The following is a 25,010-nucleotide window of genomic DNA, read 5'->3' on the forward strand; positions in this document are numbered from 1 at the left end:
AGCTTTCATTGATTTACAAATAAAGTAAATGTTATAATTGGATCAAACCGTAAAATATTATTAAAATAAATATTATTTTAAATAAGAGTCAATAAAACCCAAATTACAAGTTGGTTCTCTAGAAACGTACTCTAACAATTATTATAATCTTTTGATTTTTTAGCAAGTGACGTGAAGTCTTGCGTGAAGAGTATATTATGGACAGTGAGTTAACTCACTATTCTCATTTGGAAATTGGAACCTTTTATGTTTTAATATTAATAGCTTGGAGTGGCTCAAAAGAGAAACCAAGCATTGGTGTGATATCGCCGTATGCTGCGCAAGTTGCGGCAATTGATCAAACGCTTAAACGGAACTGCAGAAATCGCCGTGGGTTTCAGGTTAAGGTGAAGTCCATTGATGGGTTTCAAGGTGGAGAAGAAGATATTATTATCATATCTACTGTAAGGTCTAATGAAAGTGGATCAATTGGTTTTTTGTCTAACCTGCAGAGGATTAATGTCGCCCTGACGAGAGCTCGGTATGTGATCACGCAAAATTTTGATCTCTTAATTTTCAATGTTACCTTAAAAATTTGATTCTTGTGGGTTCTATTTCTTCCAGTCATTGTCTCTGGATCTTAGGAGATGAAAGAACTTTGTGTAAAGCTCGATCAGTTTGGAAAGCATTGATAGACGACGCGAAGCGCCGTCATTGTTTCTACACTGTGAAAGATGATCGTGACATTGACGAAACTGTTATAACTGCAACGAAAGAGTTGGAAGAACTTGATGATATGATTTTTAAAAATACAAGATGGAAGGTACGTACTTTGTCTTAAGCAGCATTTTTCAATACAAGAAATTTCAACTGTTGATTCTGGTAGATTTTATATTATCTGATCCAATAGTGATATCAATCAAGGGAGATATATACAAAATCTAATCAAATTTTTTTTTTATTACGCGAGAATTCGTAAAAATCTAATCAAATTTTCATTCCTTTCAGCATAAATTCTAATCATAATAAATTAAATCAACTGAGAAATTAATTGAGCAAACTAATGATGTAGGAGTTGCTTTCAAGTAGGAAAATTAGTATGATTGTCTTAAAAAATATGTTTGATCATTACAATATCAATTCATTTTTAGTTTCTAAAACAACTACTTCGCATAAAACGTATAAATTAATTTATATAAAGTTGTCAATGATTAGGGGAAAACAGGTTGAATACTAACAACTCAGAGAAATCCTCTTTACAACTTAAAAATTTGAGAAAAAACTTAAATATTCTTAAATCAACTATTTGAAATCCTACTTCATCAGAAGACAAATTTAAGCAATGACTATATCACAAAAATCCATTTTTAATTGATTATAAGTTACACTAAAACTTTACATACAAAACATATAGAATATTAAAAGGTATAAATAAATATTTAAAGGCATCATGAAGTTCGATTAATTGGAAAAAGCTAAAGAAAACATAGGAGTTACTTTTTATTTGACTAAATTATGTTATAGAGATAATTCATTAGCATTGTTATTAGTATGTTTTAGTATTTGTTTTAGTGTTAAGGTTCCTATTAGTTACTTTAAAAAAATTTATTTATTTTATATTTTCAACTATTAAATATTTTATCAAATTATCAATGGTAAAAACTTGTTTAAGACGGTCTCACGGGTCGTATTTTGTGAGACAGATCTCTTATTTAGATCATTCATGAAAAGTATTACTTTTTATTGTGAATATTGGTAGGGTTGACCCATCTCACAAATAAAGATTCGTGCTACCGTCTCACAAGAGATCTACTCATTATCAAAAACATAATTGATATTTGTTATGTGTGTGTATGATTTATTTCAAATTCTACGAAAATTTAATAAATCATTTAACACAAAACAGTTTAATACTATATAAAGATTTCAAGAATTTCTTGACTTCTCCAATTATTTGCTTGTTTACTATGGAATCTTATTTACTTGTAATATTTAAATATTGGTTACGATAAATATAACTTTAGTTCTCTCCTTATTTGTTTGAATCAATAACATAATTATATTATATAATTTATTTGTTATTTATTAAAAAAAATTATTTCATACCAAACAAATATTCTTATTAAATAATTCAAATAAATATTTCCTAAGAAATTTAAAAGTTTGATACATTCTAACAAGTGAATTAAAATTATAAATAGAAATATTCATATAAACTACACTTCCCTGCTACCAATACTCTTAAAGGTGGATCATTATTCTTCCAACTATTGATATTATTGAAAGTAAATACACCAATATTATATTATCTATACTATATCTATACTATATTATTAAGTGTCAGGACATGATAATAACTACCTAGAGAGGACACCAACTTTTGTTTTTCAATTTTACCTTTATATGATACTAGTATTACACTTTTGTTTTTTTTTTAATTTCAACACACACTTTTATTTTTTTTTTTAATTTCAACCATTCAAATATCAATTTAATCTCTCCATAATTTGTGAAATTTCACTTTAGTCCATCGATAATGATAAAAAAGATTATACACTCACGCATTGCGTGTGCAGAGTAACTAGTATATATTAAGAAAACAAATGGGTTGAAGTATTTCAACACACAAAATACATGAATCTATTCAATTCTCAAGAAATCACATATATAATAATAAGATTTTGGAAGCGTACCAAATTTCATAGTTTGTAGTCAATTTTTGAGCCGTGATCTTCAATTTAGAGATTTTCTTGCTTAAACGAGAGAGTATATTTTATGGCGTACACAAAAAAAAAAAACAATGTTCTCTTGAACCATAACCAATGTCTTATAACTTGATAACATTTTTTATTTCTAATTCGGCCGCTCAACAAATATGAAATCGTATATGTGGTATAAACATAATACTATCATGACAATTAAACCCTTAAAGCTAATTCTCTAATTCTAAATTAGACCACATCATTTTATGACTTATTTAGTTGACGACTTTTAAATTTTTTTAATTTATGGTCCCGAAATTCCAACCATCTCCCACTGAGTCATATGTGTAAACTTAAATGTGTTAAACTTAATGAGATCAGTGCTTTCGTCATCATAACCATAAGACTTCCTAAACAATCTTCTCCGATAATTATATCAACATTGGATCAATGCAGCCTTAGTTGCATCTATCACAACTAAACTATCAATAGTAATATATATCAATATAATCAAATGAAATATATCAATCATGAATATATGACATGAAAATTACATGCAATGTGATTTATTCATGTCAATTTTCTACTAGTCAATCTTTATCTAAGTGATAGTAAAACTTTATCTTAAGTTAGAGATATAAGGAATCTATGACAAAATAATTACGCACAAGGCGATTTATTCATGTCAATTTCTACTGGTCATTCTTTATCAAAGTGATATCAAAACTTTAACTTAAGTTAGACAAATAGTAATGAGGTAAACAATGAACTCTGTATCTGATCATAAAATATTCAAATACATAGTCTGAACATCAGAACCAAAGATAGCATATATATTACAATTTTCCACCAGATTTAGACTTCAACAAACTGAGTAACATTCATATGAGTAGTTTGCTCATTGAAAACATGGCTTATAACCCTTAGTAAAAGGATATGCTATCATAGAGTGTGTTCCTAGGTGTTCTATTGAAAATTTTCCATTTAATGTCAATTTGCTTTGATTTTGTCGAACTCCTATCATTGTTGGATGCAAAACAACTAATCTATTATCATACAACGATTTTAGTGGTATTTCAACCCTTTCCAAAATACGTGGCCCAATGACAAATTCTTCAGTCATATTCCATGATTAGATGTCTTATGACACAGTATAAACTCAGCTACCATGGCGGAAGAAATTGTCAGTGCTTGTTTGGTACTTCTCCAAGATATACCTCCGCCAGCCAACATAAATATATAGCCTGAAGTGAATCTCATGATGCTATCTTGTCATCCCGCAAAATCTGAGTCAAAATATCCTACAATCTCAATACTATTTGACCTCTCATATGTGAGCATGTGATCATTTGTTCTCACGATTTAAGTTATAATATAGTGTACAAAATACGAGTATCATTCTCATAGAGAAGATTGATTAGATAAATTTAGTTAGGATATCCGTTCACCTACCCCTTGATCTTCTCTAGTTATTGAATTTCAATTCATAAACCATGTTGTTAACAGGAGTCCATAATTCACAATACACTTTGTCGAGCTATATTAATCTAATACAATAACTAAATATCCTTGTGTTATTTAACAATTTAAATTGCACTAATGAATCGTGGAATCCTCTAGCTTTTAAACTATTGAACATGACTATCAACATGTATCCAACATCATATTTCTATGTAAGTTGTAGATTATCATGCTCCAAAGATGGATAAAAATCAATAACATAATCAAATATGCTCAAGGTTAAAATTCAATCTTAAAAAATAATTTAAAACATAAATGTTTGAGGGAGGATCGCCTAAATCATAACTAAAAGAATATAAGAGAAAACGATGTTGAGTTCTTGTTCTTCGCTTGAATTCTTGTGCTCTCCTCCTTCTCCCTCTTTGGAACCTCGCTTGCGGCTACTGCTTCTTGCCAATCTGATGAATAATCTCAAATTCTAGGGCTGCTCATCAATAATGCATAAAAATACCATCAAAATATTAAAAAAATCGTCCAGCAAATCTTTCAATACCACATTCTCGAAGATTCATCAGACGCTCTGGAGCAGTAATAAATTATTGCCCTAATGCAAAGTTCAGTACTCCATCTTTTCACTTTTCATGCCTTCACACTGAGGTGGCCGAAAATGCCCGCCCTAGCGTGACTTCTTCTATACAACTTCTTCAATTCTCTCTTGATTCCATCTTTTCAAGCCTTTTTTCCTACAAATCAATGTGAAGGGCAACTTGATGTACACATTATAAGCTCGTCGCCTCAACAACACTACAAAAATAATGATAAACATGGGAAGTGAATATTGGTGTAGGCTCATGGAGAACAAAATCTTTTGAAATCTATGTTGGAGGAAGAGCAGGATCTCGTGGATGTGTGTAAAATAATACTATCGATGAGCCCAAACCGATAGTTTCAGGAACTTTTTCATCCCCCAACTTCATTGGTGGCTCGTCTTCATATGAAACTTCTGTTGGAGAAAACCCATAAACCGTAGAATCCATCATGATAAATCATCAAGAATTTGACTGAAAACTTAAGCGGAAGCGTACCTGAAGCCATAATCCTGAATTCTTTAGAACGTGTCTTGATCTTCCAGATCTACGCGCTCTTTTCTTGAGAGAATCCTTTAGTTTCTCTTCAGAACTATTTCTTAATGGGGGAGAGAATAGTGAAAGTGACAACGCGAGATCTGGGGACCATGACCCATATTTATAGATAATGTTTATCAATATCTTCTGATATTTCTGTTTTAGCCCATCATAAAAACAGAAATTACACTTATGTCTCTACACATTAAAGGCCACAGCCCATTAGATACATTAAAGCCCAATAACCCGAAACATTAATTGATCACTTTATTTTGGGCTTAACTTAATAGACAACCCACAATACATAATTATTCACATATAAGCCCATATAAATAAATTGATCCAACAATCTCCCACTTGGGCTATATGTGCAACTTTATAATTATGTTTGTGAAAATAACCTTATAAGCTCAAAATTGTTGTCATTCCGAAATGTATCTATAACCAATCCGGTCCATCAATCACATCAACATAGGATCAAAGCAGTCTTCGCTACACTCAAGGTAACTAGACCCATCAATGGTCACATATGCCAACAAAACTGAATGACATGGATCGTGAAGTGGATGTGTAGCATGGAAATTTCATGCAATGTGACCGTAACATGCCTATTTCCAACTGGTCCTCCCTTTAACCTTATTGAGATCAAACTTTAAATAATAATCAGAGTGTGACTTAACTTGAAATTTATTTCTGCAGAAAATAAATTTACATAACTGTAACTGAAAATGTCTACAACTGAAAATCATTTAAAATAACAAACTCCCACTAAAACTGGATTTCCTAAATTGACATAACACCCATACTAGCAGTATGCTCATGAAACTGTTTGGGTGCTAGTCCCTTAGTAAGCGGATCCGCAACCATGGAGTTTGTACCGATATGCTCGATAGACAACTTTTCACTCTGAATTCTTTCTTTAACAACCAGAAACTTGATGTCAATGTGTTTTGACTTCGTCGAGCTCCTGTTGTTATTGGAATACATAACTGCTGATTTATTGTCACAATGTAATCTTAGTGGCCTTTCAATGCCATCAACAATACGCAGTCCTGTGACAAAATTTTGCAGCCATATTCCATGATTGGATGCCTCATAACACGCTACAAATTCAGCTGCCATGGTGGAAGAGGCTATAAGTGACTGTTTAGCACTCTTCCAGGAAATGGCACCTTCAGCAAGGAGATAGATGTAGCCCGACGTAGATTTCATACTATCTTGGCATCCAGCAAAATCGGAGTCAGTATACCCAATGATCTCAAGCTGATCCAACCTCCGATATATGAGCATGTAATCTTTTGTTCTCTGTAGGTACCGTAAAACCCTTTTGACTGCTTTCCAATGTTCCATTCCTGGATTACTTAAATATCGTCCAAACATTCCTGTCACGTACGCAATATCTGGACGTGTACAAACCTGAGCATACATCAGACTCCCCACTGCAGATGCATAGGGAACCTTCTGCATTTCTTTTTCCTCAAAATCATTCTTTGGGCATTGTTTGAGACTAAATTTGTCTCCCTTAGCCACAGGGGTATCTGTTGGTTTACAATCTTGCATCCCGTATCGCTTGAGAACTTTCTCGATATAGCCTTTCTGAGATAATCCAAGAATACCCCGAGAACGATCCCGATGTATCTGAATACCCAGTACAAAAGATGCATCACCAAGATCCTTCATCTCAAAATTCTTAGCTAGAAATCTCTTGGTTTCATGCAACAACTCTATATCGTTGCTAGCGAGCAGAATGTTATCAACATATAAAACCAGAAAAATATGCTTACTCCCACTGAACTTATGGTACACACAATCATCGACCAAATTCATCTCAAAACCAAACGAGATGATCACTTGATGAAATTTGAAATACCATTGTCGAGATGCTTGCTTGAGCCCATAGATGGATTTCTTTAATTTGCAAACCATATTATTTGTGTATTTGGACACAAAATTTTCTGGCTGCACCATATAAATCGTTTCATCAATGTCACCATTTAGAAACGCAGTCTTTACATCCATCTGATGAAGCTCAAGATCGAAATGCGCCACTAAAGCCATTATAATCCTTAAAGAGTCTTTCGAAGAAACCGGAGAGAAAGTCTCTTTATAATCAATGCTTTCTTTCTGTGTAAAGCCTTTAGCGACAAGACGAGCCTTATATCATTCCACATTGCCTTTCGAATCCCTCTTGGTTTTAAATATCCATTTGCAGCCAATGGGCTTCGTACCTTTAGGCAATGGGACAAGATCCCATACGTCATTGTCCTTCATGGACTTTATCTCCTCATTCATGGCATCATTCCACTTTTGAGAGTTAGAACTTTCCATGGCTTGACGGAAGTTAATAGGATCATCCTCCATCAATCCAATGTCTGCCTCATGTTCTTGAAGAAATACAATGTAATCATCTGGCACTGCATTTCTCCGCTCTCTAGTGGATCTCCTTAATGGCATAGGTTCTGGAGGTGCTTGAGTTTGTTCATCTGGAATGAGAGGATCTCTAATATTGTCTTCCTGTATTGTGTCTTGGTCAAAGTGAGGAATATGATCCTGACCAATGTCCAAGACACCTGTGGGAATATTTACATATTCCTCTTCAAAGACAATATCCCTTACTTTATCTCTCCCCGCAAACTCAACATCCTCAAAGAACCTGGCATTTCCTGACTCAAAAATCGACTTACTCGTGGGATCATAAAACTTGTACCCCCTGGATCTTTCAGAGTATCCAATAAAATAACAACTAACCGTCCTTGAGTCCAGTTTCTTTTCATTAGGCTTGTAAGGCCTTGCCTCAGCTGGACATCCCCAAACGTGCAGATGCTTAAGACTGGGCTTTTTACCCGTCCAAAGTTCATAAGGGGTTTTGGTCGCTGCCTTAGTTGGAACCCTGTTAAGGATATATGCTGCGGTCTTTAGTGCTTCTCCCCAGAGTGATTCTGGTAAGGTAGAATGACTGATCATACTCCTCACCATGTACTTAAGCGTTCTGTTTCGTCTTTCAGCAACACCATTCATAGTGAGCGAACCCGGCATAGTGTACTGTGGGACGATACCGCATTCCTCCAGGAATCTAGCAAAAGGTCCTGGACGTTGTTCACCTGAACCGTCATATCTACCATATTATTCACCACCACGGTTAGATCTAACGCTTTTAATCTTTAAGCCAAGTTGATTTTCAACTTCAGCTTTATAGTTTTTGAACACATCCAATGACTGTGCATTTTCATGAATGAGATAAATGAAGCCATATCTTGAAAAATCGTCTGTAAACGTTATAAAATACTGTTGACCATTCCAAGAAGCCGAAGGGAATGGCTTACAAATATCAGTATGTATAAGTTCTAAGACGCCTGAACACCTGTTGGCTTCAAATCTCCTTTTGTTGGTTTGTTTTCCCTTTATACAATTAAAACAATTATTAAAATCTGTGTAATCTAAAGGTTCGAGAATTTCGTCTGACACGAGTCTCCTTATTCTCTTTTCAGAGATATGACCCAATCTTTTGTGCCATAACGCAGCTGAATTCTCACTGGTTAATTTTCTTTTAGTGCCTCTACTTGTTTGCAAGGATTCATTAAATGAAGCAATAACATCCAAAGAATAGAGATTATCGTATCCTGATAAAGAACCAGAACCAACCAATTTTGAATCGAGAAACAAACTGAATATTCCATTTCCAAAAGAACAAGAATAACCAAATTTGTCCAATGCAGAAATGGAAATCATCTAAAAGACGGCACAACAAATGTTTCATAAAGATCCAAATATATTCTAGTCTTTAACAATAATCTAAGTTTTCCTATTTCCTCAACTTCAACTTTGTTGCCGTCACCAACATAGATGAATCTTTCAGCATCACTTGGTTTTCGGCAATCCAGGCAACCTTGCATAGACACACTGATGTGAGTTGTTGAACCAGAATCTATCCACCACGTGTGTCTAGGTACTGAAGTTAAATTAACCTCAGAACAAACCATATTCAGAAGCATACCTTTCTTAGCACGCCAAGCGTGATAATTACTGAACTGCTTCTTCATATGCCCATCACTGCCACAGAAAAAACAACCAGAACTTTGAGAATCACTAGGATTCTTCTGTTGTTTCTTCGGAGGCTGTGTATCCGCAGCTTCCTTATACTTTCGTTTCTTTCCTTTATCCTTCGAGGTAGAGGCATAATGAGCACTTTCTGTCTTGTCTTGCTTCAACCTTTCCTCTTCCTGGACACAGTGCGAGATGAGCTCATTCAGAGACCAAGTCTCTTTCTGACAGTTATAGCTCACCTTGAACTGGTTAAATTGAGGAGGAAGAGATATCAAAACCAGATGCACCAGCAAGTCCTCAGAGAGGTCAAGCTTCAGTGCTTTCAACCTTGAAGCAAGGTGAGACATTTCCATAATGTACTCCCTGATATTGCCCTTACCTCTGTACCTCATTGAAACTAGGCTTGCCAAAAGTGTACCAATTTCAGACTTTTCACTTTTAGCAAACCTCTTTTCGAGGTCTTGAAGGAAAGCCTTAGCCGTAGCAATGTCGTTAGACATTGTGCCCCTGAATGTTTCTGGAATGGCCCTCTTCATGATCATCATACACATGCGATTCGATCTCTCCCACCTTTCAAACTCCCTCTTTTCATCAGAGGTACTCTTATCCGTAACGGCAGAAGGAGAGTCAACCCTTATCGCAAGGTCCAAATCCATGACTCCGAGAACTATCAATAAATTCTCTTGTCATGATTTAAAATTAGAGCCATTTAACATAGGAATAGAATTTATGTTGGAGTGAATATTTGCAGGAGTCAAATCTGAACAGAGAACAAAAAACCAAATATACATGCTCAACCAAATATCCAAATAAAATAATCAATAAATTCAAATAATGTAAACTCCATAAACAGAATATGCTCGATATTCTGTTATGCCCATAAACAGAATAAGCCCATATAAATAAATTGATCCAAATATACATGCTCAACCAAATATCCATATAAAATAATCAATAAATTCAAATAATGTAAACCCCATAAACAGAATATTGAGCACTCCATTAATGTTTCATCTTTGGACAAAAGATTAACTTGTAAGTGATATCCTGGCGCAGCAGTCAAACACTGATAGTAACTATCATGTCAAATAACAACCTTCCTTTGGGCCGATTTATTATTCACATGAAACCGAACAACTATCATATGTTTACCACTACAAGTGCATATGTAATTATATTAAATATTAACCTTCCTTTGGGCCGATCAGTATTCATATAAATCACATATACCCAAAATCCTTTTGTATTTCAAAATAAAATTAATTTCAATAAAAGAGGTCACTTTGGCGACATTTTATTTCAATTAATCAATTTTTAAAATACATATAACCTTATCATTATTTGAATTAATGAAAATTTAACCTTAACCGAATAAATCTGAACTGAAAATTTTTTTTTTCTTTTTAAAAAAAAAATTTCGGAAATTCCGTACGGGTCGGGTCGACCCGGTTCCGTACGACCCGACCCGGATCCGTACGGTTCAGGTCGACCCGGGTCCGTACGACCTGACCCGAACCCGTACCTTTTTTTTTAAAAAAAAATTTAATCCGAATTTTCGATTTTCCTCTAAAATATTTTGTTGAACAAAAACCGGAAGGAAAATCGAAATCTTATACCAAATCTTTAAAATTTTACAACTAAATCTTTTTACCAAAACTGAAACTTTAAAAGATTTGGTTTTCAACCAAAATATTTTCCAGATCTGAAACCTTATCAAAAAAAAATTTTCAGATCTAAACCAAAATAATTTTCAGATCTGAAACCGTATCAAAATATTTTCAGATATGAAAACATATCAATATATTTTCCAGATCTGAAGCCATATCAAAAAAATTTTAAACAAAATTTTATTTTTTTTTCAGATCTGGATCCAAATAGTATCCAAAAACTTTAAACAAATCTCAATGATTCAAACATGAATGGCTCTGATACCACTTGTTGGGGAAAACCCATAAACCGCAGAATCCATCATGATAAATCATCAAGAATTTGACTGAAAACTTAAGCGGAAGCGTACCTGAAGCCATAATCCTGAATTCTTTAGAACGTGTCTTGATCTTCCAGATCTACGCGCTCTTTTCTTGAGAGAATCCTTTAGTTTCTCTTCAGAGCTATTTTCTTAATGGGGGAGAGAATAGTGAAAGTGACAACGCGAGATCTGGAGACCATGACCCATATTTATAGATAATGTTTATCAATATCTTCTGATATTTCTGTTTTAGCCCATCATAAAAACAGAAATTACACTTATGTCTCTACACATTAAAGGCCCACAGCCCATTAGATACATTAAAGCCCAATAACCCGAAACATTAATTGATCACTTTATTTTGGGCTTAACTTAATAGACAACCCACAATACATAATTATTCACATATAAGCCCATATAAATAAATTGATCCAACAACTTCTTCCAATCGAAGTCGATTTTATATAGCTTCTTCAAACAATGCCATGTATTTTTCCACCATAACCTTGAGTTGATCCATGATTAATTCTGAACTATCTTCATCCCCATCTTGATAATCGAACGGCTTGGTTCATAAACTATGGGTAAGTAATTTCTGGGGACGATTGGTGGCTTCAACTCTGCAGTGAAGGATACCAATACTGATTGTAGTCAAAATTTGTCGTATTATTAGACAATTGTATCATCTAATTATCATTGAGGCTAAATATAGGACTACTAGTTGCCATAGCTCCATTGATTACCCATATTCGTGTCACTGTATCTAAACCTTTAAAGAAAATTCGGTAAAAAAAATATTTAGAAAAATTATGATACCGATAGGTGTTTGCTAGCTTAATGAATCTATTCATGCTCGATAAAATGGCTCTCCATCTTGTTGGGAAAATATTGTGAATATTTGTTGATAGAACATTTCGAATTATTACACAAAAAAAATTCCAACAAAAATACAATAAATGAAGTAAAATAAATAAATAATAATAAAAATTAGAAAAAAAAGTAAATAAAAGAAAAAATTGTCAATTTCAATCTCTGGCATTGGCGTCCAAAATTTGATCAAAATTTTCTTGCACTATAAAATTCCCGATGAAAATAAATATTTTATTCTCGAATAAATTTTAAGTGTGCGAGTCAAATTATAATATAGTGTACAAAGTACAAGTATCAGTTCCCACAAATATTGATTAGACGAATTTAATAAAACAAAATTCTTTAGTTAATTAGAAGAACAAAAAATGAATTAATTGATAGACTAAATTGAAATACAAATAAAGAACTCAATAAACACAATATAAATTAAAATAATGAACGAACAATTGTTAGGATATTGATTTAACTACCCTTTGATCTTCTCTAGTGATTGAATTACAATTCATAAGTCATTATTTTGACTGGATTCCCTAGTCTATCAATATACTCTGTCGAGTATATTAATCTAATTAACAAAATGCAGTAATCAAGTATCCTTGTGTTATTTAACAATTGCAATCGTATTAACGAATCATGGAATCCTCTAGTTTTTTACCTATTGGACTATGATGATCAACATATATCCAATCTCATATATCTATTAAGTTGCAGATCTACGAATTACATTACATATCTTGTTATAAAATCTCATCTCGGTCTCAATTATAGCATAAAAATTCGCTTCGAAGTTGATCATGCTCCAAAGACGAAATAAAAATCAATAACATAATCAAGTATGCTCAAGAAAAATATTCAATTTTTAAAATGAAATTAAAGCATAGATGTTTGAGGGTAGGATCCCTTATATCCTAACTAAAATAAAAGAAGAAAAAACATGGTTTTCCTGTTCTTATGTTGAATTCTTGTGCTCTCCCCCTTTCCCTCGCTTTGAAACCTTGCTTGTGCTCCTGCTTCTTTTCAATCTGATGAATAATATTAAATTCTAGGGCTACTCCTCAATAATGCATCCAAAAATACATCAAAGTAGGAAACAAAATCATCCAGCAAATCTTTCCATCGAATCGTGCTGGGAGAGTCGAAATTAACCTCCCTGACATGACTTCCATTGTTTGCATCCTCTAAGATTCATCCGGATGGTCGAGGGTCGTAATAAAGTACCCCCTAGCGCGAAGTTCATTATCCAACTTTTCATTTTTCATCCCTTTGCACTGGGGCGGTTGAAAATGTCCGCTATATTGCGACTTCTTATGTCCAACTTCTCAGTTCTCTTTTAATTTCATCTTTTCCGGCCCATTTTCCTACAAATCAATTAACCGATGTGAGGAGTCACTGGCGACCTATATGCATAAATTATGCCCAAAATAAATGAAACGTGGACTCAACACAATAAACTAATGCAAAAATGGATTAAAACGACACAATAAAATATGCAAGAACAACACATATCATTTTCAAACTGTATTATTTGGATCTCACATAACAGTGTTATGGCTGCACCACATAGATAGTTTCCTCAATGTATCCATTGAGAAAAGATGTCTTGACATCCATCTGATGGAGTTCCATGTCGAAGAGTGCGGCAAGTGTCATGATTGTACTAAAAGAATCATTAGATGAAGCTGGAGATAAGGTGTCTTTAAAGTCAAGTTCATACTTTTAAGTATAGTACAAGAAGTGCTTTATATCTTTCCACATTAACGTTTGAATCAAAATCCACTTACAGCCAATCGATTTCACAATTTCTGGTAATGGGACAAGTGACCAAACTTTTTTGTCTTGCATTGACTTATACTCCTCACTCATTGCCTTGACCCACTTTTGATAATTTATATCTTGCATGGCTTGACAAAAGTTGATTGGATTTTCCTCATGTTCATTAAGTAGCACTATGTAATCATCCGGAATAGCACCCATCCTTTCTCTAGTGGACTTCTGCAAAGACACTTGTTTTTCATACACTGGTTCTTGATACTGTTGAGTTTGTTCCCTTGGGAGTTGTGATGCGATTATTCGACCACGAAAAGCAAACGTACTCGAAAACGGAGTCACACCCTCGATTCGATGAAACAAAAAAAAGGTTTTGTTGCCCCAATATTTTTGAAATCAAGTAATTGTGTAATATTCACCTCTAAATTAAGAAGAACTTAGCAAAAAATATTAACGAAGATAACAATCGATATCAAGCGAACCTTCAAAGAACTCGTTTTTGATAATCTGAGTGAAGAACAATCGACAAACGCCACAAAGTGTTAAACTTTGATAAGTTTGATTTGACAGACACAAAAAGGTGTATACAAAGCCAAGCTTTGAAATTGAGAGAAAAACTCACAAATCTATTAAAACTCAATTTTAATTCTTAGTTCATTACAATGAATAAAATTCATGTATATATTGTTTACAAAACCAAAAGATATCAAAAATCTAGTTGCCTAATTAATTTGGACTCTAAACTAGGAAATTTATTCACGCAGGCGGACTATTCTGAACTGGGCGCACTGGGGCGGTATAGTTTGACCGCCCTAGCACAGAGGTTTCTGGACTTCACCTTGTGGACAATGGCTTTGGCACTGGGGCGGTAATATTTGACCGCCCTAGCGCGGAGCTCTCAGGTCCGGAATCTCGATTTGGCATCCTCTTCATAATTTAGAACTTGAATAACATTGAAATATCATCCAACTTCATTGCTATGCATGCCGAATTCTTTGAAGCTTCGAATTACAAGATTTAGCACGTCATGTCCGGCCAGATTCATATCAAGTTGACTTGACAATGTCTTGTTCTTATATTTCTTGTCAATGGTAGGAATTTGAATCATTTATTCTTGAAGAGTAGTAGGAACACATTCCTCCTCGAAGATATAATCTTTAACCTTATTCTTTTTCCCAAACTCAATATCCTCAAAAAATACTGCAATTTCTGACTCAAATTAAAAATTGTATTTACCTTGGGATCATAAAATTTATATCCTCACGATTGCTCAAAATACCAAATAAAATAGACACTAACTATTCTAGAGTCTATTTTCTTGTCATGTGGTTGATATGTTCTAGCCTTAGTTAGATATCCCCAAATATGAAAATGTTTTAGACTTGAATTGCCATGTCCAAAGCTCAAAAGGTGTTTTGGTAGCTGATTTAGTTGGTATTTATTTAGAACGTAAGTTGTTTTTAGTGCTTCTTCCTAAAATGACTCTGGTAAGATTGAATGGCTGACCATGCTCTTTACCATATCCTTAGGAGTTTGATTTCGTCATTTAGCTACACCATTCATGCTTGGTGAGCTTGACATTTTGTATTATGGAACGATTCCACATTCTTCTAGGTATTGAGCAAAAGGTCTTGGATATTGTTCACCTGAACTGTCGTTCTCATCGTAGTATTTTTCTAATTCTTTTGTCTAGTTGATTCTCGACTTCAGCTCTAAATGATTTAAAAACATCCAATTTTTTATTTTTCATGATTAAGAAACATGTATTTATATCTAGATTAATCATCAATGAATGAGACAAAATATTATTGAACAATTTGGGAAGGTGTTGGAAATAATCCACAAATATCAATTTCATTATTTTTGTAGCTCTATATGCACTTTCTTTCTTTTGGTCTAGTTGACCTTGATACATTTAACACAAATGTTTAAGCCTGCAAAATGGATGAAGTTTAAAATTCCTTCCAATGCAAGTCGTTCAACGCATCATAATGCACCTGAGTTTTTATTATTAAATTTACGCTTGTACAATACAATTCTATATTTAGAATTTCGTTATAAGAACATTTATATCAAGCATATATAAATTGTCATAAATGATAAGTGAATCAGTTCCAACAATGTTAGAATTCATAAATAAACTTAAATGATTGTTTACAAATGAACAACTATAACCTAATTTGTCCAAACTAGAAACAAAAACCAAATTCCATCTAAACGATGGTGCAACCTAAGAATCCACAAGTCTAAATAACAATCTAGTATGCCATATTTCTTCGACTTTGACCTACTTGTCATCGTCTACATGAATGCAACTTTCAGCATTACTTGGTTCTTCATTGAAATACTCGTGTTTGTATTAGCACTTGAATCTAACCACCAAGAATTTCTAGGTAATAAAGCTAAATTTACTTCAAAACATGCCAAATTTCAAAAAGTACCTTTTTCATGCATGGCACTTGGGACATTTTTTTTACATAATCATCCTTGTCACAGAAGAAACATCATTTTTTATCTTTATTTTGCTGGTGTTTCTTTGCTTATGAACCTTCAGTAGTCTCATTCTTTCTTTTCTCGCCCTTATCTCTGGAGGTGCTTGCCAAATGAGCACTTTAGTTGAAACGTCCTAGAAAGTCTTTTTTTTCAAAAATAAAAAAAACATAATGGGTGAAACCAAGAATTTCAAATTTTTTGCATAAAATTAAAATTTCAGTTAGCATCTCACAAAATATCACTTCAGAATACTATACGTAATCGTCTCCACTAACATACAAAAAAAAAAAAAATCCTATCATCACTTGGCAAAAGCAAACAATACTCCTCAACATATCCTAAAAGTTTGAACAACCAAAATTTATTAAGATTTTAGCATAAACATATTCCTCACGGACAAATAAAGCAATTAAAAGAAATCTGTTTTGCGAAAAACATGAATGACTCGGATAAGTGATATCTTCCACGAACCGTCTATCATCGCAAACTAGCACCACATTAGTATTCCTCACCTGCATCGATGAAAACCAGTGAACATAAAGGTCCAACAAGTTGTCCGGGAGATAACAAATATTATATCATAAAAGAGGACGTGCATTTAAACTTCTTCCTTAATACCTTAATGATATCTTAATACTTCTAAGGAAAAAATAAATTTAACTAATACTGGTCATTTTGGTGACATATAATTGAAATTTAATTTGAAATATTAAATATTAATATAACCATGAAATTAAAAAAAATAAAAAATTAATCCACCTAAATATTTATAATTACTGTCATAGCCCCAAAAATTCAAACAATATAATTCTATCAGATGTTAATTTAAAAATCAGTGATAAATTTTGTGAACTTCTTTATATTACTTTTTTAACACTTCAATTTTCTTGTATATATTTATATGGTTTTAATTTAATTATATAAATAAACTTGATAAGCATGATTATTATTTTTATTTATCATGAATTTATATTTGAATATTTTTGTTTCAAATGTGGGCAACAAAAAGTACTCATGGAATCTACTGATAATTTATTTGCTGCATTAATTTAGTAGAGAGTCTCCATCCCCAAAATTCTGCTTTAAATGTATTAACTTTGTATAGGCAAACAAATTGTACCGGTAAGAAAGATTCTTCCGTGATGCTTTATCTTCCATTCCTTCAGGTAACATTCATTGATAACTTCCGAAAATCTTTCGGAAAACTGAAATCATCACGCATAAAGGAGTTGGTCGTAAATAAATTGCTTAAGCTTGCCAAAGGGTGGCGACCCAAGAACAGTGAAGTGGATTTGAGATGCAAGAGCTCTTCGTGTGTTGTGAAACAATTCAAAGTCGAAGGATACTATATTTTGTGCTCCATTGATATAATGAAGGACTCCATCTGGACACAATTTCTGAAAGTTTGGGACATACTGCTTCTGGAGGAGATCCCAAAATTGTTGATACCACTTGATATCATATTTGCCATGCAGACAGACGATTTTATTTATCGCTGCAAGGAAAAACGCATAGAGGGGTAAGCCGGTTTGGTTGTATTTTGTTGAGTTAGATATTTAAGTTCTGTGATCTGCTTAATCTTTTGCACAAGAAATGGTAACCATGTGCTAGATCAGTTTCAAAGTCACGCTTGTCGGTTTTGATTGTACATCTTGCACTAGTTTTTTCATTTCATGTTAGGTTCCATTTTTGACATTTTCGTAAACGAAATTAATTCTACAAAATTCACTTTTGTTTCAGAAATTTGGAAGTACCAATGGTTTGGTCCAGTTCTGATGTTGTTGTCCGATTTAAGAATCTCAATGGCACGGAATGCAGCATGGATTCGGCAATTGATAGCAGAAGTTATGTTCAAAATTCCGTACTGAGTGAAAGCTTGCTTTTAATGAAATTTTACTCCCTGTCTTCCGGTTCTATGAAGCATTTGCTTTCTGATCACGAGGGTGGAGAAGTTGAATTCCCATTTGAAGTCACTGAAGAAGAGCGAGAGATAATAATGTTTCCTAGAAGCAGCTTCATAGTAGGTAGATCCGGCACTGGAACGACACCAGTTTTGACTATGAAGCTGTTCCAGAAGCTACAGCAGTACTGCATTGCTTCAGTTGACGACTCTCAGTGCCAGGGTCAATCCAAGTTGCGTCAGCTATTTGTCACCTTGAGTCCAAAACTTTGCCATGCAGTCAAACGACACGTGGCTCAGCTCAAGAGGTGCGTTGTATTCTGAAACTGGCTTTGTCATTGTGTTTTCCTTTCATTCATATTTCTGTAAATCTTGCTGCACGTTTTGTTGCTCATATGATTTTAGTGGAACTGCTAGAAATGGAATCGATTTGATTTTTACTGTAGATGGTATGCTAGTATAGTATTAGAAGAAATCTTAATCTTAACTTTGTTTTTTCTAGATGATTTTAAAAATTGTGTCAAGTCTTAGTCAAAAATAAACTGGACAAGTGCAAAACTCGACGACGCCTGTCCTATCTTCCATTTCCTGTTCTTTGTTATTGGCCATAACTTGTTTTTTTTAATCTTAACTAAGTGTAAATGGTTGAATTTAAAGATATTACTTAGTACCAAAGTATCTTTCTCTCGTTTTACTGGCATGCTCCAGTGACTTTATAAGTATTACTTCTATTCAAGTCACCAGTATCATTCTTGCATATTATTTGTACAGTTTTGCCAGCGAAGGCCTTTCTGCCAATAGCAGTTTCACTGATACTGATGATATAGAAGAAATGGCTGAATTTAAAGATATTCCAGACACATTTGTTGGCATTCAACCCGAAAAGTTCCCGCTTATTATCACATTTCATAAATTTTTAATGATGCTTGATGGTACTCTGGGCAATTCATATTTTGAGAGATTTCACGATGTAAAAGATTCCTCTCATTATGAAGGTAGAAGTTTCAAATCCATTGCTCTCCAGACTCTCATGAAGAAAAACGAGGTTACTTATGAACGTTTCTCGTCCTTGTATTGGCCACATATTACTACAAAGCTAACAAAAAACCTTGATCCTTGTCGAGTTTTTACTGAGATTATGTCTCATATCAAAGGTGGTCTACAAACAGGGAAAGCATGTGATGTTAAGAGAAACAGGCAGGACTATCTTTCATTATCCAAGAGCAGGGTATCCACTTTAAGTGCCAAGAAGAGAAAGCTAATCTATGATATATATCAGGACTACGAGAAAATGAAGATGGAGCGCGGCGAGTTTGATGTTTCTGATCTTGTAATTGACTTACATCTTCGGCTAGGGAAGGAGAATTTAGCGGGTGACAAAATGGATTTTGTCTACCTTGATGAAGTGCATGACCTTAGTATGAGTCAAATTGCTCTTTTCAGACATATCTGCAAAAATGTTGATGAAGGATTTGTTTTTTCTGGCGATACAGTACAAACATTTGCCAGAGGGATTGACTTTAGTTTTGAAGATATTCGATCTTTGTTTTACAATGAATTTGTTATGAAATCCGAAAATTCTTCATCCGCAGTAAGAGAGGAGAAAGGCCTTGTATCAGAAATTTTTAGAATGCGCCATACTTTTAATGCTCATACTGGAATTTTTAGATTAGCACAGAGTGTCATTGATCTTCTCTACCATTTTTTCCCACAATCTGTTGATGCATTGGCTCCTGAGACCAGTTTTATACATGGTGAGTCACCCATTGTACTAGAGCCTGACAGCAATGAAAGCTCAATCGTCACAATATTCGGATGCAGCGGAAGTGCGAGTGGGAAACCGGTAGGTTTCGGTGCTGAGCAAGTCATATTAGTTCGTGATGACTCAGCGAGAAAGGAAATTTCTAAATATATCGGTAGTCAAGCTCTGGTTCTCACTATAATAGAGTGCAAGGGCCTTGAATTTCAGGTAATCCAGATGATTATATTTGAATTCTATAATTATTTGCTTGGATATAGTAATCCTTTTAAATTCAGCATTTTCTTAGTTTCTCTGTCCGAAACAAGGGAATCTATGGTATGGTGTTGGTGATGTGGATACAGGTGTCGTTAACAGCATAAACGGACTCACATTCATTTCATTCGTCGTTTATTTAATCCTTAATTTTGAATGCTAGGATGTGCTGCTATACAACTTTTTTGGCTCTTCACCTCTAAGAAGTCAATGGAGAGTATTGTACGAGTTCTTGAAGCAAAAAGATCTGTTAGATCCAAACTTTGCAAAGTCGTTTCCAAGTTTTAGCCTGTGGCAACATAGTATCTTGTGTTCCGAACTGAAGCAATTATACATGGCAATCACAAGAACGAGACAAAGATTATGGATCTGCGAAAACAATGCAGAGATCTCCAAACCTATGTTTAACTACTGGCAGCGATTGGGTCTCGTGCTAGTTAGGAAACTAGATGATTCTCTTGCCGAAGGAATGCCAAGGGCAAGCAGTCCAGAGGAGTGGAAATCACAGGGAATCAAGGTTGGGCTTCTATTCACCATGTTTTGGGTCCGTTTATTTCATTATCTTGCGAAGTTGATATATTGTGCTTTGGTAGCTCTTTTGGGAAAAAAACTACGAGATGGCAACCACATGCTTTGAAAAAGCAGGAGAAGCAACATGGGAGAAAAGAGCCAAGGCTTCTGGGCTTAGAGCATCTGCTGTTCGCATACCGAATCCCACGGAGGCACACATAATGATTGGAGAGGCTGCAGAATTGTTTGATTCCATTGGAAGAGCTGCTTCTGCAGCTGAATGTTTCTGTGATTTGAAGGAATATGAAAAAGCAGGTATGAAAGTTTTATGTCCTCCTGATCTACTACCAATAAATCTACCATATCCAACTTCCGGGATACAGTTTTAGTGAAGCAATCACCTTTTGCTTTGTTGAATTTCCCATTCCAGTACTCGATCTTTTTTTGTTGTTGAAGTTTTGCTGTTATGATGTATATTTATAAAACCATTCTCCAGGAATGATTTACCTCCACAAATGTGGTACGTCAGAGTTAAGAAAAGCTGGTGACTGTTTCACATTAGCTGGGTGCTATGACACTGCAGCAGATGTGTGTGCCAAGGGAAATTTGTTCATCGAGTGCTTGTCAGCTTGCACTAAAGGAAAACTTTTTGATATGGGTTTGCAATACATAGAGTTCTGGAGACAACAAGCACCTTGTAATGCTGAAATTATGACTAAACTAAAGGAGATTGACAAAATCGAGCAGGAGTTTTTAGAAAGTGGTGCTTTGGAATATTATAGCATAAAGAATAATCTATTGTTTATGAAATTTATTCGAGCTTTTGGTACGATGGAATCCAAACGCAATTTCTTGAGGTCTTTAGATTGCCTTGAAGAGCTTTTAACTTTGGAGAAAGAGTCTGGAAACTTCGAAGAGGCAGCAGATGTTGTGAAGCTGATGGGAGATATTCTTGTTGAGGTTGATCTGCTTGCGAAGGCTGGGAATTTGGCCGGCTCCTCCAAGCTCATCCTTTCATACGTTCTTTCGAACTCTATATGGGCATCAACAACCCAAGGTTGGCCTTTGAAGTCATTTCCTCAGAAGGAGGAACTCCTAAGTAAATTGATTTCCTTTGCCGAGAAGGTTTCGGGAAATTTTCATGCATCCATTTGTACAGATGTCAAAATTTTGTCACACGAGCATATGAACTTGGATGACTTGATGCGATGTTACATTACTTCGAAAAGAGATGAAAATCGCACAGCTGAAATTCTCTCATGTAGAAGACTACTAGACGTGCATTTTGGAATACATGCAGCAAAATATGAATTGGATCATGAATTGCCAGTTGATCTAAAAAGTGACTCCGAGGAAAAAATTTTGATGAACCAAGTCTCTGTCAGAACTCTTGTTTATATTTGGGACTTGTGGAAGAAAAACATTTCGGAGATCATAGAAAGTCTTGATTATCTTGAAATGGGCGACACTTACAAATTTAAAGGTACCATAGAGTTCTGTTTGCATTACTTTGGTGTGAGGTTGTTGCAAGATTCAAGTGTCACCTGTCTTTTGATGAACCATGATGCTAAATGGGTTGATAATGTGCATAAGACATTTATGCATCAGAAGAGAAAGGTGGCAACTCTTCATGCTCGGCATTTTGTGTCAGCAGCACAAAAATACTGGCGCCAAGAGTTGGTTTCTGTCGGACTTCGAGTTTTGGAGGCACTTCAGTCATTGTTTGTGGTGAAACCCTCGTCCATATACTGCCAAGGCATATGCCTAACTTTCATTTTTGATATAACTAAGTCCTTGATTGAGCCAAAATCTCTCGACGTGAATAAATCTGAACACTCAAAGCTACAGGAATTCTTACAATTATCTACCAAGAAGTACTCGGAAATTGTTTTCCCCTTAGACCCTCGACAGTCTTTATCAGCAAACATGATCTTTCTTCGGCAGACCAAAATTTCAAAGACTTTACTGGAAGAAGTCCTCTCTCTAAATATCAGAAAAAATTGTGATCTTACCTATGGGCAGATTGGAGAAGTGTTTATGATTTGGCTAGGGTCTGGCAAGCCGAAACACCATCTTTGTGAGATGATGGCCAAAAGTTTACCTAAAAACTCGTATTGGAAAGCATTCATCGAGATCCTTGGGGACATCATTAAGCCGGAATCTCCAATGGCGTCTGCCTCGAGCAATCGGGCACCACAAGTTCTTCCTGATACCACCTTAGGGGATGGAATCATAAAATCAGGAAGTTTGCATAATTCTCCATCAAGCAGCACAACAGAATCTCTGAGTCATATATTTGTCAAAGCTCTTGAAGAAACTTATATGTCCAACTGGAGGGTACCCAACTATATATCACCTAATTGTTTCCTATATCTTTTGGAGCGCCTTTTGATTCTAGCACCTCACCCTCGTGGCTGTTTTTTCACCTCAAAATCATCATTTGTAGAGTGGGTTGTATGCCTACAGTCGGATTCTAATCCAAGTGCCAATTTAGATACAGACATGGGATCCTCCCCGGAAGGCATAATTGATTTCACAATCAACGTGGTTCACTATTTTCTTTACGAAAACATTGTTGATACAGGAGAATGGATTAGGCTTTCAAACATCGATTACGACTACTATTTTCCAGTGCTAGTACAAAGATTGGTAGTGATTCTATGTTTGGCGTATCTGAACTCTGAAAAGCCCCTTAATAAACTATTTAAGCTGTTGCGCAGACCTCAAATAAGATCCCATCAGCAAAATGATTTTTATGATGCTCTCTTATGTGGACAGAGGAATAATAAATCACGTGCAGCGACAGTTGCTGCAGCACTCAAAGCTATTGAGGATCCTGTTGTGCTTGTTACCTTCAGAGAAAATAATTCAAGTTTGTGTGTCCTGATGTCATTTTTCTGGACCTCAGGTTGTTTTCATGCAAAAATGACATAATTAATGTGTTATCTCCAATAACAACTGAGTCTGGCAGTGTTCTTCCTCAAGTTGGTCGAAATCAAGGTAAGAAACCTGCTGTTCAACCTTCAGAATGGAGGCGAAAAACTGACCTCCAAATGAAGTGGGGATTTCTCACGGACATATCGGACATGTTACAGTCCAATAGAAGTGAAAATGAGAAAAATTTGAAAGTCATTGGCCTAAAAAATAAGGTAACTCCAAAATGATTTTTATCTCGTGGCTTCTTGCTGATAAGGATTTTCTGATCTCGTAACTTTGCAATATTTTCAGGTACAGGAGCATATGAACTTCTTTGCAGCTGCAGTGTTTCAGCTAACTAAGCAAGAATCTCCTTCTCGTGTAACAGATGAGAACATGTGTGAAGTCAAAGACACCATCGAGGAATTGAAGCAGCTATCATCTTTGCTAACTACGTGGTTAGTTGTCGGAACCAATTTGAAAACATTTACACATTGAAAAACACATTTTTTGTCCTACATAGTCTTTTCATGAACTCATTGATACCACGGTAATGATGATCTGGCATTAATGCAGTCACCTGGATGGTCAAGACTTGTCTGAGATGGGAGAACTTTTGAAGAGCTTGGAGTCCAGAAGACCTCGACTAGAAGACTTCTTATCAACTGTGCTCGACACAAACTCGAGTGAAGGAAAGAAGAACAACAAAAATAAGGCCAAGAAAGGGAAATGACGTTTTTTTAAAAAGAAGTAATTTTATGTTAATATTTCCCCTTTCCATGCCCAAATGGCCTTGTCACCTTCATGTTTGTATTACAAATTATCAGAGAGGATTTGATGCTATTTGGTGACAAACTTGTGTTTTTTGGGTGATAAACTACCTATGTCAACTTCCCCATTTTTTTCATGGGATTCTCTCTAAAGTTTTGGGATGCTTTTGTGTAAAAACTGTTGATAGACACCTAATAATTTGTATTTTTATTTTGTCATATTTTTTATTGTTGCCACTTTTGATGCGCTTAACTGATGTACTTTTATGTTATTTTGTTGTAGGGGAATTTTTTTCGCTATTAGGGTAAATATAAGCTAAAAAATGATTTTATATTACTATTAAAGTTGGAAATATGAACTTTGCGGAGGACTTGAAATAGAAAAAAATTCTTAAGTGGATTTTCCACAAGGCGTGCTCACGCCTTGTGACTATTCTTTAACTGCCTGCACAACTGAATCTGAAGTTCGAAAATTGCATAGGTAATACCAG

General features: G+C 34.8%; 1 protein-coding gene across 1 annotated transcript in view; it reads left to right on the forward strand.

The window, feature by feature from the left end:
* Window positions 1–24,723, forward strand: part of LOC142526600 (uncharacterized) — a 41,377-nt gene extending 16,654 nt beyond the window's left edge. The window contains exons 5-14 of the mRNA XM_075631098.1: window positions 265–520; window positions 604–802; window positions 17,576–17,928; window positions 18,150–18,617; window positions 19,081–20,278; window positions 20,487–20,840; window positions 20,917–21,148; window positions 21,330–23,982; window positions 24,062–24,207; window positions 24,326–24,723. Coding sequence (XP_075487213.1) covers window positions 265–520; window positions 604–802; window positions 17,576–17,928; window positions 18,150–18,617; window positions 19,081–20,278; window positions 20,487–20,840; window positions 20,917–21,148; window positions 21,330–23,767 — 5,498 coding nt within the window. The 3' untranslated portion in view covers window positions 23,768–23,982; window positions 24,062–24,207; window positions 24,326–24,723. The remainder of the gene's footprint in view (window positions 1–264; window positions 521–603; window positions 803–17,575; window positions 17,929–18,149; window positions 18,618–19,080; window positions 20,279–20,486; window positions 20,841–20,916; window positions 21,149–21,329; window positions 23,983–24,061; window positions 24,208–24,325) is intronic.
* Window positions 24,724–25,010: the final 287 nt, after the last annotated feature.

The sequence above is a fragment of the Primulina tabacum genome, chromosome 15, assembly GCF_025594145.1.
Source record: "Primulina tabacum isolate GXHZ01 chromosome 15, ASM2559414v2, whole genome shotgun sequence".
NCBI classification, from domain to species: domain Eukaryota; kingdom Viridiplantae; phylum Streptophyta; class Magnoliopsida; order Lamiales; family Gesneriaceae; genus Primulina; species Primulina tabacum.